Genomic DNA, 25,830 nt, shown 5'->3' on the forward strand with positions numbered 1-25,830 from the left:
GTACTTATTTCATTCAACTTTAATTATTTCTTTAATTAACAGTTTTTTTTTCACCACCCGAATCATGGCCGATACCCCAGAGTGGGTGGGGCCATTTCACTAGGGAACAAGAACAAGAACCGCCCAGGCTCCGCCACAAATCTCTGCTACCATAAATGTGAAGCCATAATAAGCCGTAAGTGGCCGCAGTCGCAGCGCGCGAGACTTTTGCGTATATGTGCGCAGCTGCGCAGCGTCTGCGTGTGTTGCCGCTTTTGTCATTTCTCGTAAGTTTCTGAGCCTCATTTTTCTGTATCGCTCGAAAGGTCAGTAGTTCGCTGCTGCCGATTCGCTATTTCAACTGAAGATATATCGTCATAAAGCTTTGCAGCGGCAGTGATCGCAGTAGTTCCTTGAGAGTTTGCGAGCGCGTCAATTTGCGGTGTTTCGTTTCTACCGTAACACGTTGTTTGTGAAAACAGTGCAAGATTGCTTTGTTGTTTACACGTGTTTTGCCTCACTGGTAATGTAAGCTGTCCATATTAGCTGATGTGACTTGTCTAGATTATGCGTGTGCCTGACCAAGTTTTCACTCTACACTGTTTACATAGGATTAGCGGTTGCCTGGATTAGCGATGGCGAGTAGCAGTGGAGAGCCCCAAGATAGCGGGTCATTACCAACCTGTGTCATTGTGCTTGGGATGGCAGGATCTGGGAAAACGACATGGGTACAGGTATGGCGATACTGCGTGTTACTTTTGTTATTACAGACATATCAGTTTGAAACTGTTGCTTTTTTGTTCACTCATATACTAGTTTACCGAAGTGAGCAGCAGTGTGTTTTTTTTAACGCCATAACGTGCTATCCAGTGTCCATTTGCATGATTGATCGCGTTTCTGCGGGAATTTTTGTTGTCGACGTTTTCGTTCTGCTAAGAAGGTACATGGTACTGAAACAATAAGCTGTGAAACAGTTCAGCTCATTCACTCATTCTTTCTCTTCATTATAAGCCCCACCTGCTTTTCTTCCTTCAATCTACCACTCTGCTTAGCTTTGACATGTCTCTTTTGATGGGACACAGTCGCCATTATCCCCCAGCTGCTAGATTTCAGAGAAGGTGCTAGTTTGTAGGAGCAGCCACTTGGACAGCGACCCGTGGAGATGTGAACAACGTACCCAGAAGCCCGCAGCTGCTTTCCGATTTTAGCCACTTCTATGTTCTATACTGATCATCGGGGTCTGTAAACCATGGGGCAGGGAGCACAGGGTATTCCTCACGGGCAAAGTTTAGAAATGGAATTAAAAGGAACTTAGGGAGTCGATATTGTAGGCTGTGTTGGAAATTGTGCAGGGATTTTACTAAACTTATTTCAGCGGTTAACAGCACATCTACACACCGTTAAAAGACCACCGTATGTCGTGAACCTGGACCCAGCCTGCAGTGATCTTCCATACCCTGCCAATGTTGGTGCGTACTTTTGATTTCAATATTGTTATGTAATGTGGGGTCTCGAGCATCGCCACAGTAACAAATATACAGTGTAGCTGTACGTGAGGCTGCGGTAACAGTAAACTAGCAACAGTTCTCTCAGCACCTTGAGTGCCTTGCTCCAATACTGCCATGTGCAGCTGTCTGCTGCATTGTTTTGCTATTGCTAACTCTTTGAGGCTCTGGGCTATTCAGTAGCTTCTGTGCACTCAGTGCCAGGTTATTGCTCTGCAAACTCAAACAATTTGTTTCTTGCTGGTAACCATACTGCGTACTAAGTGGTACGCTACAGTTCACACACGTCATTTTGCCTAATAAAACAATGTATTTAGCCTGTGGCCATCGTCTGAAATCTCTGTTTACTATAACACATTGTTTGGCTGACAGTGACTCGGCAGTCTTCTTAACAGCTCCTACTACATGAACTCACGGTTCATTGTCAAGTGTACCAATTCTTAAATTGTTCAAAAAACTGCACTTATGTCTAGGGCACTGTATTGGATAGCCGGAGGCTGCCTCGGCAAAACTGTCACCTGTCAGGCAAGATGGTGCAGGAAATGTGCTGTTGGCATTGAGCCCAACTAATGCTGGATGCATCAAAGAGCAGGCACGAAATGTGTGATGAGAATTGGCTGGCATTGCAAGGATTACAGGCGCCGACAACGGTGGGGCTCCGGGTCGAGGCCCCTCCGGAGTTCTCTGGGGGAGGGGGGGGCAGAGCCCCCCCCCTGAAAAATGTCAAAGCCTACCCTCACCCAAAGTGTCATTACCAGAGTTTTGTACCCACATCATTTGAAGTTTTGTTGGACTTGCCTCTACCCTATCACCTAAAATTTTATTGGGGCTAATAGCTTACTTCATCATTGCTCGCGCGGACGTGCATGGCTTGTAATGCATAATTTTGTTTTATGTCTTCAAATCCAGACAATAGGATGACAAGCGTATTAGAAACATCATCGACGGCTGCCTCATCCATATTCTCACTTCAACATTGTTTTAAATTTTCACTGTAAATGCCATGCACATACACAATATATTTAAGTATATACACCGGACAAAGTTTCTATATTTTTGAAAGAGGAAGAGGTAGCCAATTAACAATTATTTCTAAAGGTATGAATAGCCTATGTCTAGAGAATGAATATGTTGCTGTAGGTTCAGCTCGCTTCTTGGCGTGCTTTTTTGACCCTGAAAAAAACCTGCAGACTTCAGTGACCCTTTCGCCAGAGTCTTATCTACAGCATGTGAAACGCATGTGAATAATATATGTTTCAGTATTGCTTCTCTTTCCAGTAAGTAATGCTAACAACTCATGAAAAAGAAAGAGAAATTCTTCCAATAAGTTGCAACCTTTATTAGGTATGGAAACACCATCACTTGCATGCAGAAGTCATAAATATATACAGGGTGTCCCAATTAACTATGCTGCACCAAGATTTCAAAAAAGTGCAATTGCATTACTTGAAGAAAACCTAGTGCATATCGTTTCCAGTACAGTGAAGTATCCGCCAGTAATTTTTTCATTGCAAAGATTTATTTAGGTAATTGTAGTTAATTGTATAACTTAAGACATACTATCCTAATTATCAACGCGTTAATAAGGCATTTGTATAGGCACAGCCAAGGGACATCTAACTGCGGTATTTTCAGTGACATACCAATTGCATACAAATTTTGTTCGACTGATAAATAAACCCCATTAAACATGAAAATTGTCACTTGACTGCGCTCCCACCCGCATCATAAAGCAGCTCCCTTGAACAGGCTCCTTCTCAGTTACAAAATAAAGGAAATAAAGAAAAACATTGTGATTGAGCTAGTGCCTTATCTGCCGTGCTCTGGCTAAAGTAACATGTCGCGTCTGGTGCTAGTTGGAAACAAGCTGTGATAGCTGTTGTCTTAGCGCAGATAAGGTGCATGGATGATTTTTTTTTTTGGCCCCAAAACCTATCACCACAAAAGCGAATTGACAAAGTCAGTGCAAAGGTTTAAAGGTGCGTTTTGTTTCATCCGAGTCGCCATGTCTTTCTCTATTGAGCAGAAGGAAAGCATGATCCTTGCCTTGGGCTGCAAATGGCAACAAGTGGAAAGCCACAAATATATATCGGTCATGGAACTGTTGCGGTAGGCCAAATGCATTGACTATCATCAGAAATTATGAAAACCTGCGACAAACCTGCAGCTTCTGGAAACAGCGGCAGAGGACTCCATCTTTGACTCCTAGCCTACGCACGGATGTTCTAGCATTTATGGCCTCAAACCCTCATGCAAGCTTGCAGGACGTGGCTGCCCAGGTACCAATTTCCAAGATACCAGTTTGGAGGATTCTATATCACTCGGCCTTTCACTCGTGCCACCTTAACAGCACCAATGCTTGGAAGATAAGGACCTGCAGAATCATCTAGATTTCTTGAATTGGGTCTCCACAAAAGCCGATGAGTCACTGGACTTTTTGAGCAGCATCATGTGCACAAATGAATGCAATGTTTGCAGAAATGCCCAGGTAATTTTGCATGATGCACACTATTGGAGGGACTCCACACTGGGTAAAGCGCAATCAGCACCAGTACCAGTGGTCGTTCAATGTGTGGTGCGCAAATTTACGCCGGTGCTATAATCGGTCCTATCTTTTTTAATCACACACTGACTGGACAATGTTACGTGGACGAAGTCCTTGAAGGAGTAGTGGATGAGTTTCTCAGCGAAGTCCTGCTGTCACGTCTTCCATTTCTGTGGTATCAGCAAGGTGGGGTGTGAGCACACAGCAGCAGCTGAGCACGAAACTGGCTGGATGCGACTTTTCATGTGCAATAGATAAGAAAGCACAGGCCTGTAAATTGGCCAGCTAGGTCAACTGACCTCTCTTCACTCAATTTCTTTGGGGTTATGTGAAAGATCGTGTTTACATTATCAAGACGACGACGTCAGATGAGCATAAGGCAAGGATAACAGATATCTGCCGTAGAATTACAGCATTGGTCAAGAAAGCCACTGAAGATGTGATAAAGCAGATTCAGTACTGCGTAGCTGCAGAAGGACACATATTCAAACACGTCCTCTAGGCAGCAGCTGGTGTTCGATGGCTCTTACGAGTTCACAGATAATAAGGGCACACTGAAATCTGATGCTTTCCTTTTCTGTTGTTTTATTTGTGCAGACGTACCGATTGCCAATTCGGTTCATTTAGAAGTGGTGCATTTACTGTCTTGAACGCATCGGTTTTGCCTTTTCTCTACACGTGGGTCACTTCCCGGCCTGTTTATCTTGCTTTTTTTTTTTTTTGCCACGACCTTGTTTTTGCAGCAGGTATAGTCTCATGAAAAATAAAACCGTCACTCTAAAAATTTGGCGTTGGTCCGAGGCAAGCAGTATAGCTGTGCACACACTCTTTTGAAGCAGTGCAAGCACAGCCGGGATTTTGCAACATTCTGTGCCTATTGCATTGCTTTTCGCATTTCCTGCATGGTCAGAGCATCACTTTGGCCGTGTTATCAAGGGCTTTTCTTATCCATGTGATCAGTCGGCCTTGAGAGACTGGTAATAAGTGTGATGTATAAATGAGAGGAACGAATAGTTACGAAGCCGCGAAACCTGCTGTTGGTGCTCCTTCCATACCATTATCAAGCTGATGCGCTATCTCTTCGGGTTTGAGACAGGCAGAGCAGTTGCTTTCAATCAGCTTATTTGAGGGTGCTGCTTTATGATGTGGGTAGGAGCGAAGTGGCATGGTATATTTCATATTTCGTGGAGTTTCTTTACCAGTCAGGAAAAAAAAAAGTGTACGCCATTAATTCTTCACTGAGAACACCACAGTTAGATGTCATTTGGGGGTGCCTACAAATTCCTCATTGACACTTTGATAACTAGGACAGTACTTCTCAAGTTGGATAATTATTTACAATTACCTAATTAAATCTGAGCAACGAAAAAAATACTGGCGGCTACTCTACTCTACTGGAAGCAATAGGCTCTAGATATTCTGAGTAACGCAAATGGTATTTTTTAAAGACTTGGTGTATGATACTTGGGACACCCTGTATAATTCGCTCAATAATCGAAATGAGGCCAAGCCGGATTCACTCAAAATCAACAGCAGTCATGCACAGCAGCATTTATACATGGGCTCACAGAAAAAGAAAAGAGAGAGAGAGAGAGAGAGATGCTGCAGTTTCTCCGGAAAGGCGAAGCAGTATTAGCGATAGCGAAGTATACAACAATTGCATGAAGGAAGATTACACTACCAAGAGATGTCGGATTCTTGGTGGTGCGTGAAGACTCAGGCTGTGAAATTGAACTGTCTACTACTTTGAGATCTTGTAAATGTTCATATAAGGCCGTCACTTCATTGAACAATTATTCGAGGGCACGCGAAGTTTCTTTGAGTGCAACTGTTTTACACATATATATGTATATAATAATATATATATATATACTGTATATATATGGGGTTCAGAAAGCTGGTAACCCCCCTTCCCTTGAAAAATGAAAACTTTCCACCTATGGCAAGGATACACCATACAGACTCAGCAAGGGAGACTCGGGTATGGCACCCATAGGTGCTTACCAAGAAAAGCAGCAAATGTAATTACACTTGCAGTGGCAAAATTAATTTGTTTTTTGTCGCCTGTATGTAACACTGGCTTCCTCGGTGCTCATTGGAAATTATAGTTGGCATGTATGCTCCTTCCATGTGATGTTAATGCATTGCCCTTAAGTCAGACTGAGCATCCTTCTTTTTTTTTTTTTTTTATTTAAGCGCTGCATGTGTGCTTCATCTTTTTCCTTAACATAAATTTTCCTTCTCATTTGCAGATATCAGGGACACTGTGAAGTACAAGGAAGTCATGAAACAGTATCCTTGAACTTCAAATGATAGCGCATGTTATGATTCTATGACATGAATATTGCTCTGTGCAATGCCTACAGCTGTGAACTAAAAGATACGATAATGTGATTGCCTGTGAACATTTTTTACCCATGTTTCTGTTTCTTCTGTATATCCAAACAGGATGTTGACAGTGGCCACGGCAGCGACTGAGATGTAAAACATTTTGTCTGTTGCCAGTGCCATATAGCTGCACTTTGTTCCCTTTGTCGTACTTACTGTTGTGTACATTTCTGAGCTCGTGTGCATGTGTGCGTGTCTATGTTTGTTTCCCCTTTCTCTCGCTTTTCTTTCGTCCCTTACCACATAGTTAACCTGCTGTAGCGTGTCAAGCCTTTCGCTTGGATAACTTCTTTAGTTATTGTTAAGCTTTCTCTTGCTAGCATACTCATATTTCTTATTTTTTGACAAACTGGCTGAATTCTACGATTTCCTTTTTATAAATTCTTGGAATATGCATCATTGAGTGCACAATGAGTAGGCTATGTGGTGCAAATAACGTGGTGGTGAATGTACATGGCTAGCAGTGTGATGCCAACTTGCTGAGCAGTTTAGCTCAAAAAACCCAAACTTCAATATATATTTTTGTCCACTACGGCATGTGTGTTGTTTGCTGTGCTGTATTTTTCATTTATTTATTTATTTTTGCCCTAACAGGTTTTCCTCCTTTTGTTTAAGCTCTGTACGTGGTGTTTCACTCATCTGCCTTCTTTTTATTTATGCATTCCTTTCTTTGAATTCCCAGAGAATTGTCCTGGAGTTAGCTAAAACCTGATCATTATTCACACAGGTGTGTGTGTGTGTGCATGTGCTGTATTTTGCTTTGATACAACAGACTGGGCTTGCGCAGTGCTTACATGAATTAGACAAGTACTTGAAGGGTGTTTCTATACCTAAAAAGCTTTCCTTTTAGCTCATAAACAAGCAGCTTTTTTGCTTCCTTAGCCACTTACAGGTATGGCTTAGGTCCTAATGGTGGCATTGTCACATCACTCAACCTGTTCTCTACACGCTTTGACCAGGTAGGTGCCAGAGAGCTTCTTTAGCAGGTAGCACCTCCTTTCATTGTGCAAGAGCATTTATTATCATCATCATCAGCATCCTATCGTATGTCCACTTAAGCACGAAGGCCTCTCCCTGCAATCTCCAAAAGCACGAAGGCCTCTCCCTGCAATCTCCAATTACCCCTCTCCTGCACCAATCGATTCCAACTAGCACCTGCGAATTTCCTAATTTCATTGCTCCACCTAGTCTTCTGTCGTCCTCGATTGCATTCCCTTCTCTTGGTACCCATTCTGTAACCCTAATGGTCCAATGGTTATCTAACCTGCACGTTACATGACCTGCCCAGCTCCATTTTTGTCTCTTGATGTCAATTAGAATATCGTCTATACCCGTTTGCTCTCTGATCCAAACCGCTCTCTTTCTGTCTCTTAACATTATGCCTAGCAATCTTCATTCCATCGCTCTTTGTGCGGTCCTTAACTTGTTCTCAAGCTTCTTTGTCAGTCTCTGCCCCATATGTCAGCACTGGTAAAATGCACTGATTGTACACCTTCCTTTTCAATGATAATGGTAAGCTTCCAGTCAGGAGCTGGTAATGTCTGCCATATGCGATCCAACCCATTTTTATTCTTCTGTGAATTTCCTTCTCATGATCAGGGTTCCCTGTGATTAATTGTTTGTTAACTGAGCATTTAGTGTTAACTGGTACAGTGAGCGTTTACTTGAGAAGTAGTGGACGAATGAAAAATTTACGATTCGCAATATCCTAATTTTACACAAGTTCTTGGAGCATCTGCATGATTAGCCGCGCATTACAACTTCTGAGTGACGCACAGACAAGCTGATGAAAAATGCAGCATAGCGGCCCTGAATGACTATAAACAATCACATGTGGTCATGTGCATGGGTGCCCTCTCGCTGATTCCTCCTTTTTATTTTTTATGATTAGGCTTCAAGATTGTCACATGACACTCCTTCCTAGCTTTTTTTTTTTTTTCTCCATGCTTATTGTTCGCACCATACATATTTCACGAACTGAGGTACTGCAGCGAAGTGCACTGATTTTGCATTTTTCATAAGCACATCAAAGCAAGTCTCCCAGAGACTCGAGCGACGTGCAGTCATATTTGCTGCAAAATGACAAACCAGGTGGATGCATCCTCACGCTCCGCTCCGTCGGCTTGGAACAAAGGCAGCATTCTGCCTTCTGCTGCTGGCATGGCATTGCCCACGCGGCTGTGTGCAAATTGTTCGGATACACCGATCTGAGTGGAGCAGACTGCAAACACTCGGTGAAAACTCTGTGTACTTGCATTGACCTATCACTAAATGTGTCATTGCTGTGAAAGATAACATTTCTTTCATTATGCCGCAACACAAATGCACGTTTGGGGGGTGAGAGAGCAATTAATGATGTTTCATTATTAAATTTAGGAACTAGGTTGAAAATAGGAAGACTCTTTGCTTGCAACTATGCGTGAAATGCTTGCAACTATGCATGCAACTTGCAAGTGAAATCCGCGGTGCCAAAAGAGCAATTGTGCAATGACCTTGATGCATAATTTATGTGCCGTTCGAATTTAATGTTGGTTCTTTATGTGGTTCCGATTGTTCCAACAGGTGATGCAGCTCATACACAAAAGAAAATCTGAACTTGAGTAAGTTAACCCCCTTACATGTTACCCAAATGCATTGTACCTGTCTTAAGCAAAATTTTCAACCATTTTTGACCTTATTGCTTGCAGGTATGTAATTTTTGACACACCAGGCCAGATTGAAGTCTTCACCTGGTCTGCATCTGGAAGCATCATCACAGAGACCTTGGTTTGTGAAAGCTAACTTGTGGTCCTTGTTTGCCTTCAAGTTATAGCGCATGCACAAAGACACAAACACAGAGGAAACATGGAACAATTTGCAGTTGTGTGTAATCAAACAACACGAGTTCACAGGAAGACAAAGATTTGAAGTGCTTAACAGTGGCCGAACAAGAAATGTGACTGGAGTTAATGTTTTGACAAGGGCACTTGGCTTGCTGCAACGTTGGCTACAGCAACATTCCTTGTGTTAAACAGTTCTGTGTGTTATCCTATGTTACTTATGTGTCCATGTCTTTTTGTATCGCTTCCAATTCATATTTCCCTTCTTTATAACCTTGATGGACATAGAAGTATCCTGTGGTAGAGAACCCCTAGTGGGTCAGCATTTCTTTTTCTAGCAATGAAGATCTTGCTTGTTGCTCACTAACTTATCTTGTGCCCTTGCTTGTCCTAGCAATCGGCTACACATGGTAATAGTGCCACTTTCTGCCATTTCATTCCAGGCATCTGAATTTCCCACTGTGATTGTGTATGTGATGGACATGGTTCGCAGCGTGAGCCCAGTCACCTTCATGTCCAACATGCTTTACGCATGCAGCATTCTCTACAAGACGAAGCTGCCATTCGTCATTGCCATGAACAAGGTGAGCTGCTTTATGATCGCCTAATGTTGCAGGCAGCCACACAGTTGAAGAGCGAAAGTCTTCCTTGTTTGGCTATATCATGAAAAATTTTAGATGACCTCAGTGATCTGGTTTTTCTGCATCAAGACCTAGTTGCCATGGATGAGCCAGATTTGTTTTCTTTTTTGGGGTAGCTGAAGAAGTGAAATGCCGTTGCAGAGTCAATGTTGGTGTGCAAACGTGACAGTACCCTTCTTTCGGTGCATGCAGCATGGTATAGTAAACATTTCGAACCATTTATTAAATTAAATGTGATAAGACAGAGAAGTGGAAACATCTTTTATTTATTTCCTTGTTTTGGTGCACTGCAGGAAGCTGCATTTTATTGCCTTATGTGTACTGGTCACTGTTATTGACAAATCAGCAGGGGCAAAAGGTGAAAATAAAAAGAAAGATTGAGTAAAGTTAGGTCATTCATCATTATTATTATTTTCATTATTAATTTGGTGCAATAAGGTTTACTGAAGTCTTTTGCTGTCGTGAACGAGTGTTCCTTCAGTGAACTTTGATAAATGCTCCCTTCATCTTGTACAGGTTGATGTGGTGGACCACCAGTTTGCAGTGCAGTGGATGCAGGACTTTGAGGCCTTTCAGGATGCACTGCAGGGAGAGACGTCGCACATCTCCAACCTCAGTCGCTCACTCAGCCTTGTTCTTGATGAATTCTATGCCAATATCAACACTGTCGGTGTGTCTGCTGTGACGGGCAAAGGTGTGCTCGAGTTCCTCGAGGCCTTGCAGAAAGCTCGCCACGAATATGACACGTAAGTGGCGGCTGCAGTTGCAGGGCTGACTAGCTCTTGTCTCCAACGGAAATAGCATACTAGTGCAAATATGCAGGAGAGCATTTACTGCTCTTTGGATTCAGTAATTGTAGGTTACTGATATACAAGGAATAGTTCCTCAATGAGGCATGCCAAGAAATCTGGAGTAATCTGACTCGTCACAAAGGAATACCAAGCGAGTGTTAATCCATGCCGAAGGTCATTCACGGATGCAGTCCCACAAACTGAACTGTGTACAAATTATTAGGTTCGCTGATGCTCGCGCTATGTGGAGAACCTTCTGTGGGTTAGTCCCACGCAGTGCACCAACAAGCAGTTAGTCAATGTACGCGCACCAACGTCCCATATCCAAAGAGAGGAAGCAACTTGCTCTTGCACCTTAGCTATTCGCGCCATGATATAGCACCAGCATAGGAGTATAGTTAAATCCACTTATAACAATATTCAAGTGCCATGAAAATTCTATTGTTATAACTGAGAGTTGTTATAAATGGGATGTATGAAAAAAATCAAAATAGGGGGATGGCAGAGCTGTTGTGAGAAAACTATCTCAGGGAGGCCAGTGCCCCTCCCCACCACCTTCCACCATCCAGCTGCTGATTGTGTTCACTTATTATACTGGTTAACTCTGCTTCCTGCGTGCTCCGATCATGTGTGACAAGCAGCAGCTGTCGGCATTCAAGAATGGCACTGCTACAGTTGCAAAAAGGGATCACGGACGGCAAGCGACATGCAAGCTCCGCCGAGGCATTGCATTGGTGGCCCCAAAAGGGGCCTTTTAAAAAAGTGCGAGAAGGTTGCCTTGGCAGCCTCGCAGCTTGAGAAATCCAGATGTGCTGTGGTGGAGATTGCCACAAGCATCTCGCCACATACTTCTCACTGGCTTACATGGGAAAACCCCATGTCCAACAGTGTTGCTTGCTGTATGCAAAGCTTGCCAATATCCTTCTCCAAGAAAGCCAGGTGCCCGACGTACTGCAGCGGAAGGTCCCTAGTGAAAACGAAGCCCCAGAGGGACTGAATCATCTGCAGGCCCTCCTGTGATGAAAACGCTGAGGCAGCCTGCCCTACCGCATCATTACTGCCATCGTCGCCGTCAATGTTGCCATCGCTATCCAATGCAAGCACGTTTGCGATGATCGCCTCATTGGTTAGAAGCACTTTGTTTCCAAATATATAGCACTATGCCTTCTTTTCACCGGCAACATCATGCATTGCCGATGACCAGCGGGCGGATCATTCATCTTCCATTTTGGCAGCGAGTGAAATGAGGCTGAGAAACTATGTGGCCAGGAACGACTTCGACGCATTCGGAGGGGCAGAAGGATGACGGGAGAGTGGCGCACGAGGCTAGCGATGCGGAGTAGGCTGAGAGCGCACAGTGGCTGTTGGGGCGGGGGAGGGTGCAGTGGCTTGAATTATCTTTTTCTTTTTTCTTTTCAAGGTTTCCGCATTACATTACCTTTCGGCACAGCCATCCAGCAGCCAGACTTTATCGTTATACTGATAATGCGGCATGGGGGCATTGTAGTAAGTAGGCTAGTTCACCATAGAGAACATACAAAAGTAGATGGTGCAGGTTGTCATTGTTATACACAATATATTGTTTAAACAGGTATCGTTATGAATAAGTAGGTTTAGCTGTATTTGCCATCTCCTGTTTTAGCTGCGTAACTATGACACTATGTGACTGGCTTCCATCCTCACTTGTGCAGCATATGTGGAAGCCGAAATGAGGACCGCTAGAGCTGTGCTGGGAAGACAAACGTCAGGGGACCTGACAGAGAGCCTGTACTGTTGCTTCCCTGCATAGCAAAGTGCATCTAGCCAGTTGTCGGGCCTTCCAACATACCGATTGTAAACTCCAGAATTGGATGGTTGGGTTGCGTCGGTGAAAGAAAACGTAATTCTGCACCTGAAACATAGCTTGTTTCTCACAAGTATATGTATTGATAATGAATAAAAGTGGTTGTGTCTTTAAGATTTTTCATTATTTATTTCCAGTGTATATCGGCCAGAGTATGAGCAGCTCAAGAAAAGAAAGGTGAGCAATTCTGATTTGTTTGAGGATTCTAACGCTACTGGTGTGTCAGTTTTTTATATTTCATTAAATTTATGTCGGGTTTTTGACTGGAGCACCTATTGAATCTTGCTTTCAGCTTCAGTCTTAGTCTGCAGTCTCCCACAGCTTTTCTTCTAGCTGGTACTCCAAGGCCGTTTCATCCGGCCATTTCATCCATTGATGCAGTCGTACAGCCTACAGAATCGCACAAATTGTAGGTGTACGATTTATGGGGTATTAAATGCTCTGAGTAACGAAGAACACTGCATGCAGTAGTGCAAACATACAAAAAGGGCATGTAATAATGCTCCTTCTTTACAAGGATGCCAGCTAGTCAAAATAAATACATAGGCATAGTGCATAAAAGGCATAGTTCCTCAATGGAGCACGGTAGGAAATCAAGGAAGTTCAGTCAGCTCTCAAGAAAGCTTACCAAGCGAATGTTTGCACATGCCAGACACCGAGATTTAAGTTGTTCTCAGGTGGAGCCCTGTGAAAGGAAGTGCGTCCAAGTGATTGCATTCGCCCATGCCAGTGCGACGCTCCGAGGACGGACAGGAAGTTGACGGACAGGAAGTCTTTCGCAAAATGGTCCCATGAAGAACAGTAGCAGGCATGCGAACTGGTTGCATGTGCCGCCACCCTAAAGCCAAACAGAAGGGGGCAAGTTTCTCTCGTGTCCGTATTATCCACGTCATCAGGTGGCGCTAGCATCAGACCACTTGCGCCATCTCGCCTTGTAGCTGTGTAACTACATACCTTGACTCCCACCATCATGTTTGTGTCATAAAGGAAAGCTGAACATCAGGAGATGTGAGAGTTGAACGTCCCCACACATTGCAAAAAGGTTTTTGTGTGATGGACTTGTCAAGGTCTGTTAGGGAAGGGATTATAGGGATGTAAGAACCTCCTCACCGCGCCCTACAGACAACAAGTTCTCTCATTGTTTCCGAAAAGGGAAACACACTATAGGCTTGGCAAGTAATTTCTCATTGCTCATAGGTTTGTTTTGTGGCTGTTGAACAAGTAACCTTCAGGGGTAGTAAGGGATTATAGGGATGTCATTTCTGAAAAACCTCCTCACCGCTCCCTACAGACAGCAAGTTCACTCATTGTTTCTAAAAAGGGAAACACACTAAGGCTTGGCAAGTAATTTCTAATTGCTCATAGGTTTGTTTTGTGGCTGTTGAACAAGTAACCATCAGGGGTAGTTTCACTTGATTGCACCCCATCGTGGAAGTCGCACTATAATCGTGACATAGTGTGCTCCCCAGCCTGCAGGTATGCGAATCACTTCCGTGTTAGTACCCTTTAACTTGTCATGCATTTGTTCACATTCTTGATAGAACTGGTGAACTAAGTGCAAGGTATCTAAAAAAAAAAAAATGGGTATCAGTGCAGCAGGGCTTTCTAACAGCTGTGTTACCTTTGAAGGTAGAAGAGCTCTGTGAATGGCATCGAAATTCAATTTTTATTTATTGACTTGGCGTGAACATTAAGAATTAGTAAACATTTGGGGTTAGTAAAATTGCTGTCTAGTCAGTCATTAGGCTCAAATGAATATGGTTGTTGTGTCGGGATTTTCACTCAATGTAATGTTTTATACAGAGAAAATGTGAACTGATTGCATATTTGCCAACTTCTACCATTTAACCATAACATGCTCTATTTTTAGAGCTTGTTTGTGATTGTTGTACTGACAACAATAACTTAGTTATTTATCATTTGCATCTAGTTTAATACGGGTGTCACATAATGCACATTCGATCGCGATTGTGCCCAAATGTGATAGAATTTCTCGGTTGCTATTGGCTCCTTTGTGCAAGCTGAGGGAGGGAGCCAATCAGTGTCCAGAATTTTGATTTGGATTGGACTTGATTGCTATCGAAAGTGACTGTGTGACACTGGTATATGGTATAGCTGATATCAAGAGAATATAAATAAATAAGTCCTGACTTATTTTTCAATGCATGATTTTTTGGACCTGTCAATTATTTGGATTTACCTGGAGCAGTGACACCCAACTTATGGAATCAGTGTTTAATGGCAGCCCAAATTTTTGGCACCGTTATGTGAATATCTTATTCATAAGTTTCATAAACATTTCTATCCGTGGTGCAGGTTATCTTTTTGTATATATAGAGCAGACTGCGTGTTCAGTGCCCCTACGGAACAATCTTGATGAATCTTGTGGGGATGCACGACTCTCACGCGTCCCTGATATGCTGTTTTCCCCGATGTCCTGCGGTTCCTGTGATTTGGCTTCTCCGCATAGCTTAGTGCCGGCGGTGGTCGATCTGGTTGCAGCGCATTATGAGAGATGGCGTGAGTGTTGCGCTGCTAATGCCACCTAACAGCGAGGTTAGTCGGGCATGACAGGGTGTAGGCTCTTCCTGTTTGGCTTGGGGTCGGCTAGCAGTGCGGACGTTCTGCATGTGCACTGATCCATGCTTCTGCGAGGCCATCTCGCGAGGCCAGGACACCAGAACAGACGAACATGATCGCTCAAATGTGCCACCGTTTGTGTGACCGTACACGCGAGCGACCGGGCATTGGTGTCCAGTATAGGGCGAACATATTCACTCGGAATCCGGTCGCAGTTAGTCGGACTTCCTAGATTTGCCACATGCCCATCGGCATGTTGTGTGTGTTGTGAGTCGGCTAGCAGGCATTAGTGTATAAAGGTGCAATGAATCCCAAGAGCACGGGTGAGATCCCACAATCTTTAATAACAAGCTGTGGTGGCTTAGCCGCTATGGCGTTGTTCTGCTAAGCATGAGGTCACAAGATCGAATCCTGGCCGCGACAGCCGCATTTCGATGGGTGCCAAATGCAAAAATGCCCGTGTACCGTGCAGTCGGTGCACGTTAAAGAACGCCACGTGGTGAAAATTAACCTAGATTCCCCCACTATGGTGTGCCTCATAATCAGATCATGGTTTTGGCGCGTGAAACCCCAGAAATTAATTTAGAATCTTTAATAAACAATCAAAACTTTTGCTTACTGTATTTAATCACATTTGTGTATTTTTCAGCTTTGGCTGTAGTGTTCTCTATATTCTAAAGTGTGCAGGTCTGTAATAGGCATGTAGCTTAGGCTTTCACGACCATAGTAGCCCAGGAAGTTAAAAATATTCTCAGAATTGTAAATATCACAAGTTATACTTTTTCTTCTCTGAATATCAGCACAAATTCTTTTTATGGAGAGCTGCATCACTGTAACTCAAGAATATACAGCATAGATAATGTTGAAACAAGCTCTTGTGTGTATTCTTTCACATTTTGTCAGTGTTTTGCACTGTGATCATGAGCCTGTTTCTACCGTATGCCCTGTGTGTTTCACTGACACGAAGTTCCCATCCTGTGCTTTTAGGAAGAAGTGTCATTGGCTGAACAGCAGAAGCAGCTGCAACGGTTAAGGCTGGATGTTGCTGAAGGAGACAGCGTTCCTCTCACAGGTGATTGGATAATTCATGAACATTCATGCCACATTGATTCTTTGGTTTTAAACCAGAAATATGTAAGGTGTTACACGCTTAAAGGAGCCACGCCATAGTTGATCGTCATATTGGAGTTTTTCATTGCGATGCAAAAGTGTAGAAGCCTGTTCATCTAATGCTGGAGTTTCATAGCTTTGCAGGCTATATAACTCACCCAAAATCGGCTGCTTAAATTGTGAGCTTAAAGCTCCAAAACTAATAATGTTTGAGAGAAAATTCACTGTAAATTTTGTTTTTGTGCACTGCATTGGCGCACTAGAATTTAAATTTAAAAACATGTCTCTTGAATTGCATTATCCTAGTCAGCACTGTGTGCAAGGAAATTGCAGTGCACATTGAAGCACCTCATGGGCCATGGGGTCTGCAAAAGTAAGCTTTGTATTGATCAAATTTCCAGTGACAGAGCTTTTGCTGAAAGAAAGTGAATCCAACAGCACAGGGGAAGGCGGTGGGGAAAGAGAGAGTGCAATAGGGAGAGCTACACCTTGTTGGCAAAGTTAGCATATGAGAGGAGGAGCTGCTTTGTCTTCATGGACTTCTTGGGATGCCAGTAGAACCGAGAGACATAGCAGACCCAGTTCTTTGTCTCAGAAAGCCTGTGTGCTTTTAGGCAGCACATGATTACCGAAGATATCATGTGGGTGCCGCGTTGGAATTGCTGCTGACCAGTGCAGTTGTACTGACAGCGGTACGTCCTGCTGCCATCGACGTGTTGCGGGCCCTTCAACTCCAGCGCGTACGGGGCTTCCAGCTCCTTTCATTTAGAGAAAATACTGTCCGTACTGGCACTGTACATATTAACAAGACAAAGATACGTGGGTTTCTACTAGCCTCTGTATTTCTGCACTGTTCATTGCCCAGTCAGTGGATTTGCATACTATTAGCAAAGCACAGATACGTTTGGTGCTCGCATTAGTTGCCCATTATTTGTGTCCATATTAATGAGGGTCATTATAACGAGGCACAACTGCTAATGTTTGCTCCATGAGTGACTGTCAGTGTCATATATTTCAGCTGCTGTGTATAGTACTGATTTAATGCTGCATAACTTCAAAATATTAGAATAAGGTGATATAGTACTAGTTACAATGCAACAAGGGAGGGCTGTGGCCCCAGCTGTAGATTTTTTAAGATTCAAAATCCTCGAAGTCTTGGGGGTGGAGTATTGCTTTAGGAAGGTTAAAAAAGTTAAACATAATAAAAAGGAGCAGAAGTCGACTTGATTACTGAGAATTTAGCTGTCACAGCAGCCCAAGTGGAACTCGAAGACTGTGTCTTGTCCATCAGCATCAACACACCTTTGTCTTAAAGGGTCCCTGAAACGGTTCAGACAAATTTTGTAGACTCGTTGGGTACAGCTAAAGTTAATCATTCGCACCACAGTTTGTGTGAAGCATCTCATATTAAGAGAGCTGCGGATGATTACAAGTTACCCTCCTCCATAGCCATGCATTTTCTCCTGAACTCGTTCACGAGTGATCGGGGCTAAGCTTTGCCTTCATTGGCTCTGCATCATGATGGCACGTCGTGTCGTCTACTTCTGGTAGCCTTTCCAACCTCTCTACCAGCTACATGGCAGCCCACCCCATACGAGAGCTATTGAAGCAGCGTGTGTTGCGAGCATTCTGCCGCAGCGCCAAACGTGTCTGGTATTCCGGTAACCACAGACGAGCTGGGCATTTCGATGGATGGGTGGAGGCATAAACTTAAGCTGATGAAGGAACTTTAGCATAGACGTACGTGAGTGGCCTGATCGGTCTGCACAGTGCAGTTACCACATTTTTTCACCATAAAGTTAGAAAAATTATTGATGACATGCCTTAGGCAGCCAATCGGATAGTTCGCCCTACTAGCCTCATTAGGGTAGTTTACATCAAATGGTTAGGAGCGGCTGAAAATTCAGCCAAGCAGTGTGTTGCGATCGGCAGCAATATACATTTTTAAAGCCTTATAATAAATTGCACGCTTTACGCAGAGCACTTAGATGCATCAATTAATGATCAGAAGGACCTACTCTAATGACCCAGTATGTTTTTACAAAATAATTTCAGGGTCCCTTTAAACTAATGGTAACCTTTCTTCAGGCTTCCGAAACTTAAGAATAGCTTGTATGTCTGCTTTATAGCTTCTTTAGTCCCTCTCTATATATTTTTTAATTAAATGTTTTCTGCTTCGTTGTGTGCATGTGTGTTTTCGTGCTATATACATACCGTCTCAATGTGCATTATTGTTTTCTCTGTCTAGTATTAATGTTTTGTGTATTCATGCTTTATTTTATGATGCGGTTGCTTTTGTCACTATTTATTTTGCTGTCATCCTGTTCGTAACCAGCCCTTTGTAGGATGGCGTATATATTTTACAACACCCTTGAAATCTTTTGCATGGTATGAGTAAATGAGGTAATATTTGTAAATAGTTTACATCAAAGTTCACTTCACTGCATCAAGTTGTTTACTAAGGTGGGACATATTGTCTCATTGACACTGAATGGTCTTTCAAAAAGTGGGACGCATATATGTCTCATTGACCCTTTAGGGTCTCCATGCAAAATTATTTTTGCCTACTTCTCTCACAAACCACAACTCTTCAAAATCTTTTGTGTGGTATAAGTGAATGAGGTGCTTAGAAGTAATTTGCAACTAATTTCATTTCTGTACAACAGGCCGTTTAGTTTTAAAAAGCGGTACATATTTGTCCCTATGACACTAAATGGCTTTGTCGAAAAGTGGGTCTCATTTGTTCCTCTGACCTTCGAGGGTTTCAATGAAAAATTATGTAACCACTTTTCTCATAAAACAGACCAAACCACTATAGACAAAGTGGAACAGTGGAGGACATACCCATAAAGTTTGTGTGCACTTTTCGCCAGAGCGTTGGAATGCCAGTGGCAACAGTGCCCTTTTGCATGTGGATGCTTTTCAACGTGCATTCACAAAGGCAAGTTTTCTGGACTAGTTCTTGCCTCAAGATGCACAAATAGGTGCTTATTGCAGGCTAAAGGTCTAAATCTAAATTCAGGAAAGAAGAACAACTTAACGGGCATATTGAGAACTTTTTTTCTTGCAAGCAAATGTGGGCCACATTCAGCTAGCGTTCCAACAATGAAAACAATTTTGGTAGCTTTTGCACACTTGCTGTCACTTAGTACCCATTCCCAAGACTATTCTCCCATGAAGTGTTGAAGCCTTTAGATAGGAGGCAGCACCAAACAAATAAGATTAATGTGACCCTTTGCTGCTGATAATTGTTGTTGCACACAAGATGAAGCAGGAAGTATATGTCCCATTGTCTTCCAAAGGCATTGTGAATAAACGGATCAATATATTTTCCCTCCAATTCAACAACTTCAGGCGTTGTGCACGGAGCTGAAGACAGTGTGGATGTGCAACCTGGCTTGAGTGATGAGGAAGATTCTGAAGAGGAACAGCCAATGGACGATGAAGGTATGGTAGTTAACATATACAGCAGAGATGTTGCATGGAACACTGCAGCCTTTTTGAACTTGGCAGAACCAATTTACCTTAAAAGGAGGTGTGAAAAAGAAACAGCTGAATAGAGAACACTGCACCATGACACTGATAATTATGTGCTTAAAGGGCACCTGACCGGCTTTGGCCATTGCAAAGAGACAATTGCAGTGTGTAGATTGCATGGTGCCATAGATCTCATTTAGCAAATTATTATGCATTGAGACCTTGCTAACTATAACTAGCATTTGTAAAGGAGGTGTGAAAAAGAAACAGCTGAATAGAGAACACTTCACCATAACACATTGATAATTATATGCTTAAAGGGCACCTGACCGGCTTTGTACATTGCAAACAGACAATTGCAGTGTATAGATCGCATGGTGCCACAGATCGCATTTAGCAAATTATTCCACATTGAGACCCTGTTAACTAGCATTTGTAAATACTGGGTAAATGTTTAGCTAAGTGGAGTTCCAAGGTAAGTGAATTCACAAAACTGTAAGCCATTGGCCATGCATAGACGACGTAGAGCCTTTTGAAATAGGCGCCAGTAGCCACTAAACTTCTCGCAAAAACTCAAATACCAGGAGCTGTATTCTCAGTAGATCACTTTTGCGAGATATTGTGCGACTCAGCACTTTGCATGTCGGCCATCTATGGGCAACAGCAATCCTTACAGAGCGAAAGCAACTGAAAATTCAAACAAAAGCCAGCATGCTCTTCTTCTCAAAGGAGCCACTGAGGCAGCAAGTGACGTCACACGCAATGGCACTTCCGCGTCACACAGAAACAAAAAAAATTGTTTTCACATGTATGCATAGCGGTACCAACGAGTTTCGAGAGTGGCTCTCTTTTGAAGAAAGTAATTTATTTATGTGCATTCAAACACTGTCTCCTTTGGAATAATTCCCTCGTGCTGCAGTACAGCGCTCCCAGCGTACCTGCCACTTTGTGACTATGTCCTCAGCATGCGCACACAAGTTTTGTGTCTACATTCTTTTCTGCCACTGCGACCTTTCAGTTGATAGTTGGCATTTGTGTTGTCCATTTCCCTCTTCTTTTGTTCGTCTCCACCTGCCTAACTTTTTTTCTACTATATGTCCTGGACATCTTTTTGGAAGGAGTCGTGCACCCTTCTGTGATTCATGCTTGATTGACACAACCTTGTCAAAATGGTGACTTTTGAGCTAGGTTTTTAATTTTGGGAAGAGACTGAGATAAGCAGGAGCCAAGTCTGACGAGTAGGGTAGAAACAGTGTTGTTTCCAGCGAGAAACTCTCGTGTCCAGAATGCTATATGGCAGGGCGCATTGTGCACCCCAGATCGGGCTGTTTTCTCCAAACAGCCTCCCTCAAATGCTCTCAAACTCTGCAGTAAAGCTCGCTGCTCGTAGTCTGGCCATTTGGTATGAATTTCCGATGCACAATACCGTGATTGATGAAAAACATGGTGAGCATGCACATTGTCAAGCTGCAGACATGCCTAGCCTTTTTTTCGGTCGTGGAGAGGGGTTTTCTACTGCTATGACCGCTGCTTCGTCTCAGGGTCTTACCCGTACACCGAAGTTTCATTTCAAGTTATGATCCTTGACATGAAAGGTTATTCATAAGGCTTCATTTCTGCTTATTTCACTCACTTCCCAAAATTAAAAACCCAGCTCAAAGGTCCAAATTTTGATACGGTTACCTTAATCAAGCTCAATTTGCACAGCAGTGCTTGACTCCTTAGAGATGTCTAGCATATATTTCCAAAGTGGCAGGAACGCCTATAGCAAAAGTGGTGCAAGGTCTCTACATGAAACCACCCAATCGCATTTCAATCGTGAAACCAATCCCTTCAATCATGATTGTGTTACCAAGCCTTACCAATGTAACTGAATCTTCTGTTTTTGAGATCCCACCTTTCCTTTCTTGCAGATGATGATGAAAAGAAAGAATACGAGTCATTCAAGAACTTTCTTGAAAAGGAGAAAACAAAGCGTGCAAAGAAGTACCAAGCACAAGCTGTTGGAAATACGTAATTGACCACAAGATGCCGCAATGTACAGTACATAAATAATTTGAAGTTTTTCTTGGCTTGTCGTGTTTCTTGACATCTGCTGCTTGCTAGTAGGTGTGAATGTACTGCGTGGTGCACCTAATGATTCTCGGAACAGTCTGGAAAGATCGGACGTGAAGAAGAAAAAGACAAGACAGCACTGTCTTGTATTTTCCTTCTTTACACCCCATCTTTTTAGTACTGCTCTGAGAATGAACAAACACCCACTTATCCAGTTTTCACTACTACATGTTTCAATGTTCTAGTGTTTTTCTTTATTGTACAATATTTTTTATCATGTGGTGGCCACCAGCCTTAAAGGGGGCCCCTAACCAGGTTGGGCCGTTTTAAATAGACAAGCACAGCGCATACTTCGTGTGCTAGTGATCGTGTCTGCAAAGTATTGCAGCGCTGTAGTCCGCGAGAACAGCTTGAATTTTGAACGAAGTGCTGCATGCCCTTGTCCTCCCTCTCAAGGAAGTGCCACTCATAGCAAGAGAGCAGAGGTAACATGCACAAACACTGTGACGTAAATCTCAGTCCTGGCAATGTCGATCGCCATAACACATTACTTCAGTAAATCGTCCAATGTGGATGCGCAATGTCGTCGTCACAAATGCACCGTGCAGCAAAAAAGGAAGAGATTAAAAAAAAGGGGGGGAGGCAAGGCTCGTAACGAGAACCTGGTGTGGTCCCTTACTTCTGGCATCTGAGAAGGTAGCTAAGGAACAGTGCTTGCAGATGCTACTAAAGGCAGAGGGAGAGAGTGTCTATTGGCAGTCACGCTCGCCTCCTGACGGTGTGGTAATATGTCAATCAATTTCTTCCGTCTACCACAATAACGAACCGATTTGAAGTTCAGTAAAATGATTACTAGATGGCGTTTTATAACTTTAAGTGAGTAACTAAAATTTGCAAAGGCACCTGGTGAGGGGCCCTTTAAGTGAGAAGGAAATACTGACATCACCATGAGTGCTTGTTTTGTTTTCAAGCTGCTTTGATAAGACTGATTTGCACAAGCAAAGTAGTTTATGGCAGATTCATGCAAAATTTCTAACACTTGTAAACAACACCTTGCGGTTATTCCTACCAATGTTTTCAAGAAGTTCCAACTTGAGGAATTAAGCAGTTTAGCTGCTTCAGAGAAAGGGTTCTTCCATACAAAAAGGAAAGCATTGTTAGGAAATTTAAGGGTTTAAAGGTCTACTGTTCTTTTTTTTGCACATGTATATAGAGGCATTTTCATAAAATTTTGTAGTAAACATCTTGTTTCAGCTGCAGCAGGTGCTGTTTGTTGACAGCTGCTAGTCAGCACATCTGATGTGACTGGACAAACCCAATTAAACATTGAATAATTGCTGCTCTAAGAGTCATAGCTCAAGATATGAAAGCTCAGCCAAATGTTTTTACATAACAATCAATTATGTGAAGAGTGTAACAGTAATTTGTAATCTTAGCAGTTGACAGGTCATACCATAATTAAGCCTTTGTTTTGCAATAAAGCTGGTTGTACAAGATGTGACACGATGTTGCTTTCGGGAAAACAAATTTTTGTTTGTGTGTAACTTTATATTGTATTCGGATGCTTCGTTTTGACACTGCCTACACTAATGTAGACCAGAGTTTGAGTATAGACTGCCCTTGCCATGTTCTGCTCAGCATCACGGGTATAACTGGGAGTTCAAAGGTGGGTATCTGACATGCTTTAAGACGCAGATGCCACTTTTGTTACTCATTTCCACAACGCTCTTTGTCCCGTTGTGACAGCATATCATAACACTCTGTTAATCTTACTCGGCAACTTTAATTTTCCTGATATAGCTCAAACGGCATCAAAACATAACAGTGAAAGTGGCTTCCTCAATTCATGCTTAACATTTGGATTGTCACAGCTAATCTCCGAGTCGACATGACAAACGGATCATTTTTCTAACATTGACTTAATTTGTGACTTCCTTACCACCAGCAATTTGTGCATGCCAATAATCACTCTTCTACCTGCTGTCCTGTCATCTCGGGCATGCCTCAGGGCATGGACCTAGGCCCACTATTATTTCTAGTATATATCGATTTACAGAGTAACATTTCTTCTAACATCAGACTCTTCGCAGACTGCGTCCTATATTGTCAAATTAACCTGTCTGATGTTCACTCACTTCAGCGTGATCTTCACCGAATCGAAAACTTGTGCAACAAGTGGCTCATGTCATTAAACACAAATAAAACATTAATTTTATTGCTGGTAGTATTACCTACTGCCAAATTACCTGACCTATAACTCTGAAATTTAATGTGTAAGTGCATACAAGTACTTAAATGTTAATTTGTTGTCAGATTTCACGTGGTCCCTTCACATAACGCACGTTACTAATGAATCTAACCGCATTCTTGGTTGTCTATGTTGTAACGTTTATCTAGCACCTCCTTCTGTCCGACTTCTCACCTATCAGACATTAATAAGACCAAAAGTTGAATGTGCATGCACTGTTTGGGACCCTCACCAAAGTAACCTTAATAAAATGCTAGAATCTGTACAAAACCGTGCAGCCAGATTCATTTTCTCGGAACACTCTTATCATTCTAGTGTTGCCGAACTAAAATCTTGTAAAAACCTTGGAAGTCTTTCATTACGCCGCAGAATAGCATGTCTGTGCCTATTCTTCAAGCTTTCATCACACGTCAGCCTGTACTCCTGCCATCAAACCAGCACACTGTCATTCAGGTCGCACCAATCACGCATACTTTGCCCCGGCTGACCTTCCACATATGCCCCCATGGGTAATGTCCAAAATACCGGTACGTCTATCTATTCCGGGAATTTCTAAAAAATCGCGAATACCTACCGTCGGCCTCAGACATTTAACACTTGAATATATATCGAAAGAATATGACTCCTCGGTGAGCGTGTATACAGACGGATCGGTATCGTCGTATGCGTCTGGTGCGGCTTTCGTCGTGCCTGCGCATCAAGTCAATCGACGGTATCGTCTGCATAACAAGACGACTTCAACATCTACGGAACTAGTGGCAATCAGAGAGGCCGTTCAATATATTTCGCGACAGCCTCCTCAAATATGGACAGTCTTCAGCGACGCAAAATCGGCTCTTCAACTACTTAGAGTGGTGTTGAAAGAAAGCGCTTACAGAGTGTTGGCTCTTCAAACTGCCGAGCTCTACACTTTAGCACAAGAAAACGGCCACCACATCACATTTCAGTGGATTCCCAGTCACTGTGGTATACAGGGCAACGAACTGGCCGATGCCGAAGCGAAGAAAGCACTCGAAGAACGAGAGTCACTGCTTTCAATTCCTTTTTCAAGAGCGGACGCCAACTGTCTCCTCTCCAGTGTCATCCGAAAATTGACAGCACAGCACTGGGACAATCCGGATAATCGCCACAGACGACTCCAGAGATTGGACCCTGCCATGAATTTTAGGCTACCACCGAAAATTCAACGAAGCTGTGCCAGTCTTCTGCGCAGACTAAGGCTGGGGGTAGCGTTTACGCGCGGATACGTGCACCTCATGCGACGCACCGAGTCTCCACACTGTGAGGTGTGCAATGTGACTGAGACTATAGGTCATGTGCTTTGTGACTGCCCTAAGTACGTGGAAGAGCGTGAAAGGTTGGACAACGACCTTACGCGTCTCGACAGCGCACCGTTGTCGGAGGACGTTATTTTAGGCCCTTGGCCAGAGGCTCAATCGAGTTTCAAGGCCATTCAGGCATTACTGAACTTTTTAAAAACTACGGGCTTGGATTGCAGACTTTGAGCATGCCAAATTGCTTGCGATATGTTCTACATCTTCCTTCTATCGTCATCGTCACCCATCATGCACCTCTTCCCTCTTTCTTTCCCTCTTCCCCTTCCCCCAATGCCGAGTAGCTGGCTAGAGGAATATACCTCAGGCCGACCTCTCAGCATTTCGTATCATTAAACTTCTCTCTCTCTCCCAATCACGAAAAAGCTGTATATCTGTCATCTGCTCGAACCACAGCACACCTTTCATTTTTTGTCAAAACATCACAAGATTGGATTGACCTTCACTCTGATGTTGCGCTCCTCTCCAGTAGCACCGACTTCAAGACGGCGATGGAAAAATTGTATAACATTTAA

At 43.1% G+C, this 25,830-nt stretch overlaps 1 protein-coding gene across 4 annotated transcripts; it reads left to right on the top strand.

Annotated features, from left to right (window-relative positions):
* Positions 1 to 157: 157 nt before the first annotated feature.
* LOC126546670 (GPN-loop GTPase 1) lies at positions 158 to 21,745 on the top strand. 4 transcript variants are annotated; one of them, XM_055062683.2, is made up of 13 exons: positions 158 to 175; positions 591 to 713; positions 1,355 to 1,448; positions 6,282 to 6,321; positions 7,310 to 7,376; positions 8,980 to 9,017; positions 9,105 to 9,183; positions 9,680 to 9,820; positions 10,394 to 10,623; positions 12,649 to 12,688; positions 16,079 to 16,163; positions 19,556 to 19,648; positions 21,592 to 21,745. In XM_055062683.2, the coding sequence occupies exons 2-13, from the start codon at positions 615 to 617 to the stop codon at positions 21,693 to 21,695; spliced, it is 1,110 nt and encodes a 369-aa protein (XP_054918658.2). In that variant the 5' UTR covers positions 158 to 175; positions 591 to 614; the 3' UTR covers positions 21,696 to 21,745. The 4 variants fall into 4 exon arrangements, with proteins under 4 accessions (XP_054918658.2, XP_050050522.2, XP_054918649.2 ...); XM_050194565.3 differs by lacking the exon at positions 158 to 175 and adding an exon at positions 182 to 266; XM_055062674.2 differs by lacking the exon at positions 158 to 175 and adding an exon at positions 224 to 305.
* Positions 21,746 to 25,830: the final 4,085 nt, after the last annotated feature.

Source organism: Dermacentor andersoni, chromosome 3, assembly GCF_023375885.2.
Source record: "Dermacentor andersoni chromosome 3, qqDerAnde1_hic_scaffold, whole genome shotgun sequence".
Classification (NCBI taxonomy): Eukaryota; Metazoa; Arthropoda; class Arachnida; order Ixodida; family Ixodidae; genus Dermacentor; species Dermacentor andersoni.

Bases quoted from the DNA above. Each gene is read 5' to 3' on its own strand.
- LOC126546670 (XM_055062683.2), top strand. From the start codon at position 615: ATGGCGAGTAGCAGTGGAGAGCCCCAAGATAGCGGGTCATTACCAACC. The intron at 9,018-9,104 runs GTAAGTTAACCC...TATTGCTTGCAG, and splicing joins AAAAGAAAATCTGAACTTGA to GTATGTAATTTTTGACACAC. The intron at 10,624-12,648 runs GTAAGTGGCGGC...ATTTATTTCCAG, and splicing joins GCTCGCCACGAATATGACAC to TGTATATCGGCCAGAGTATG.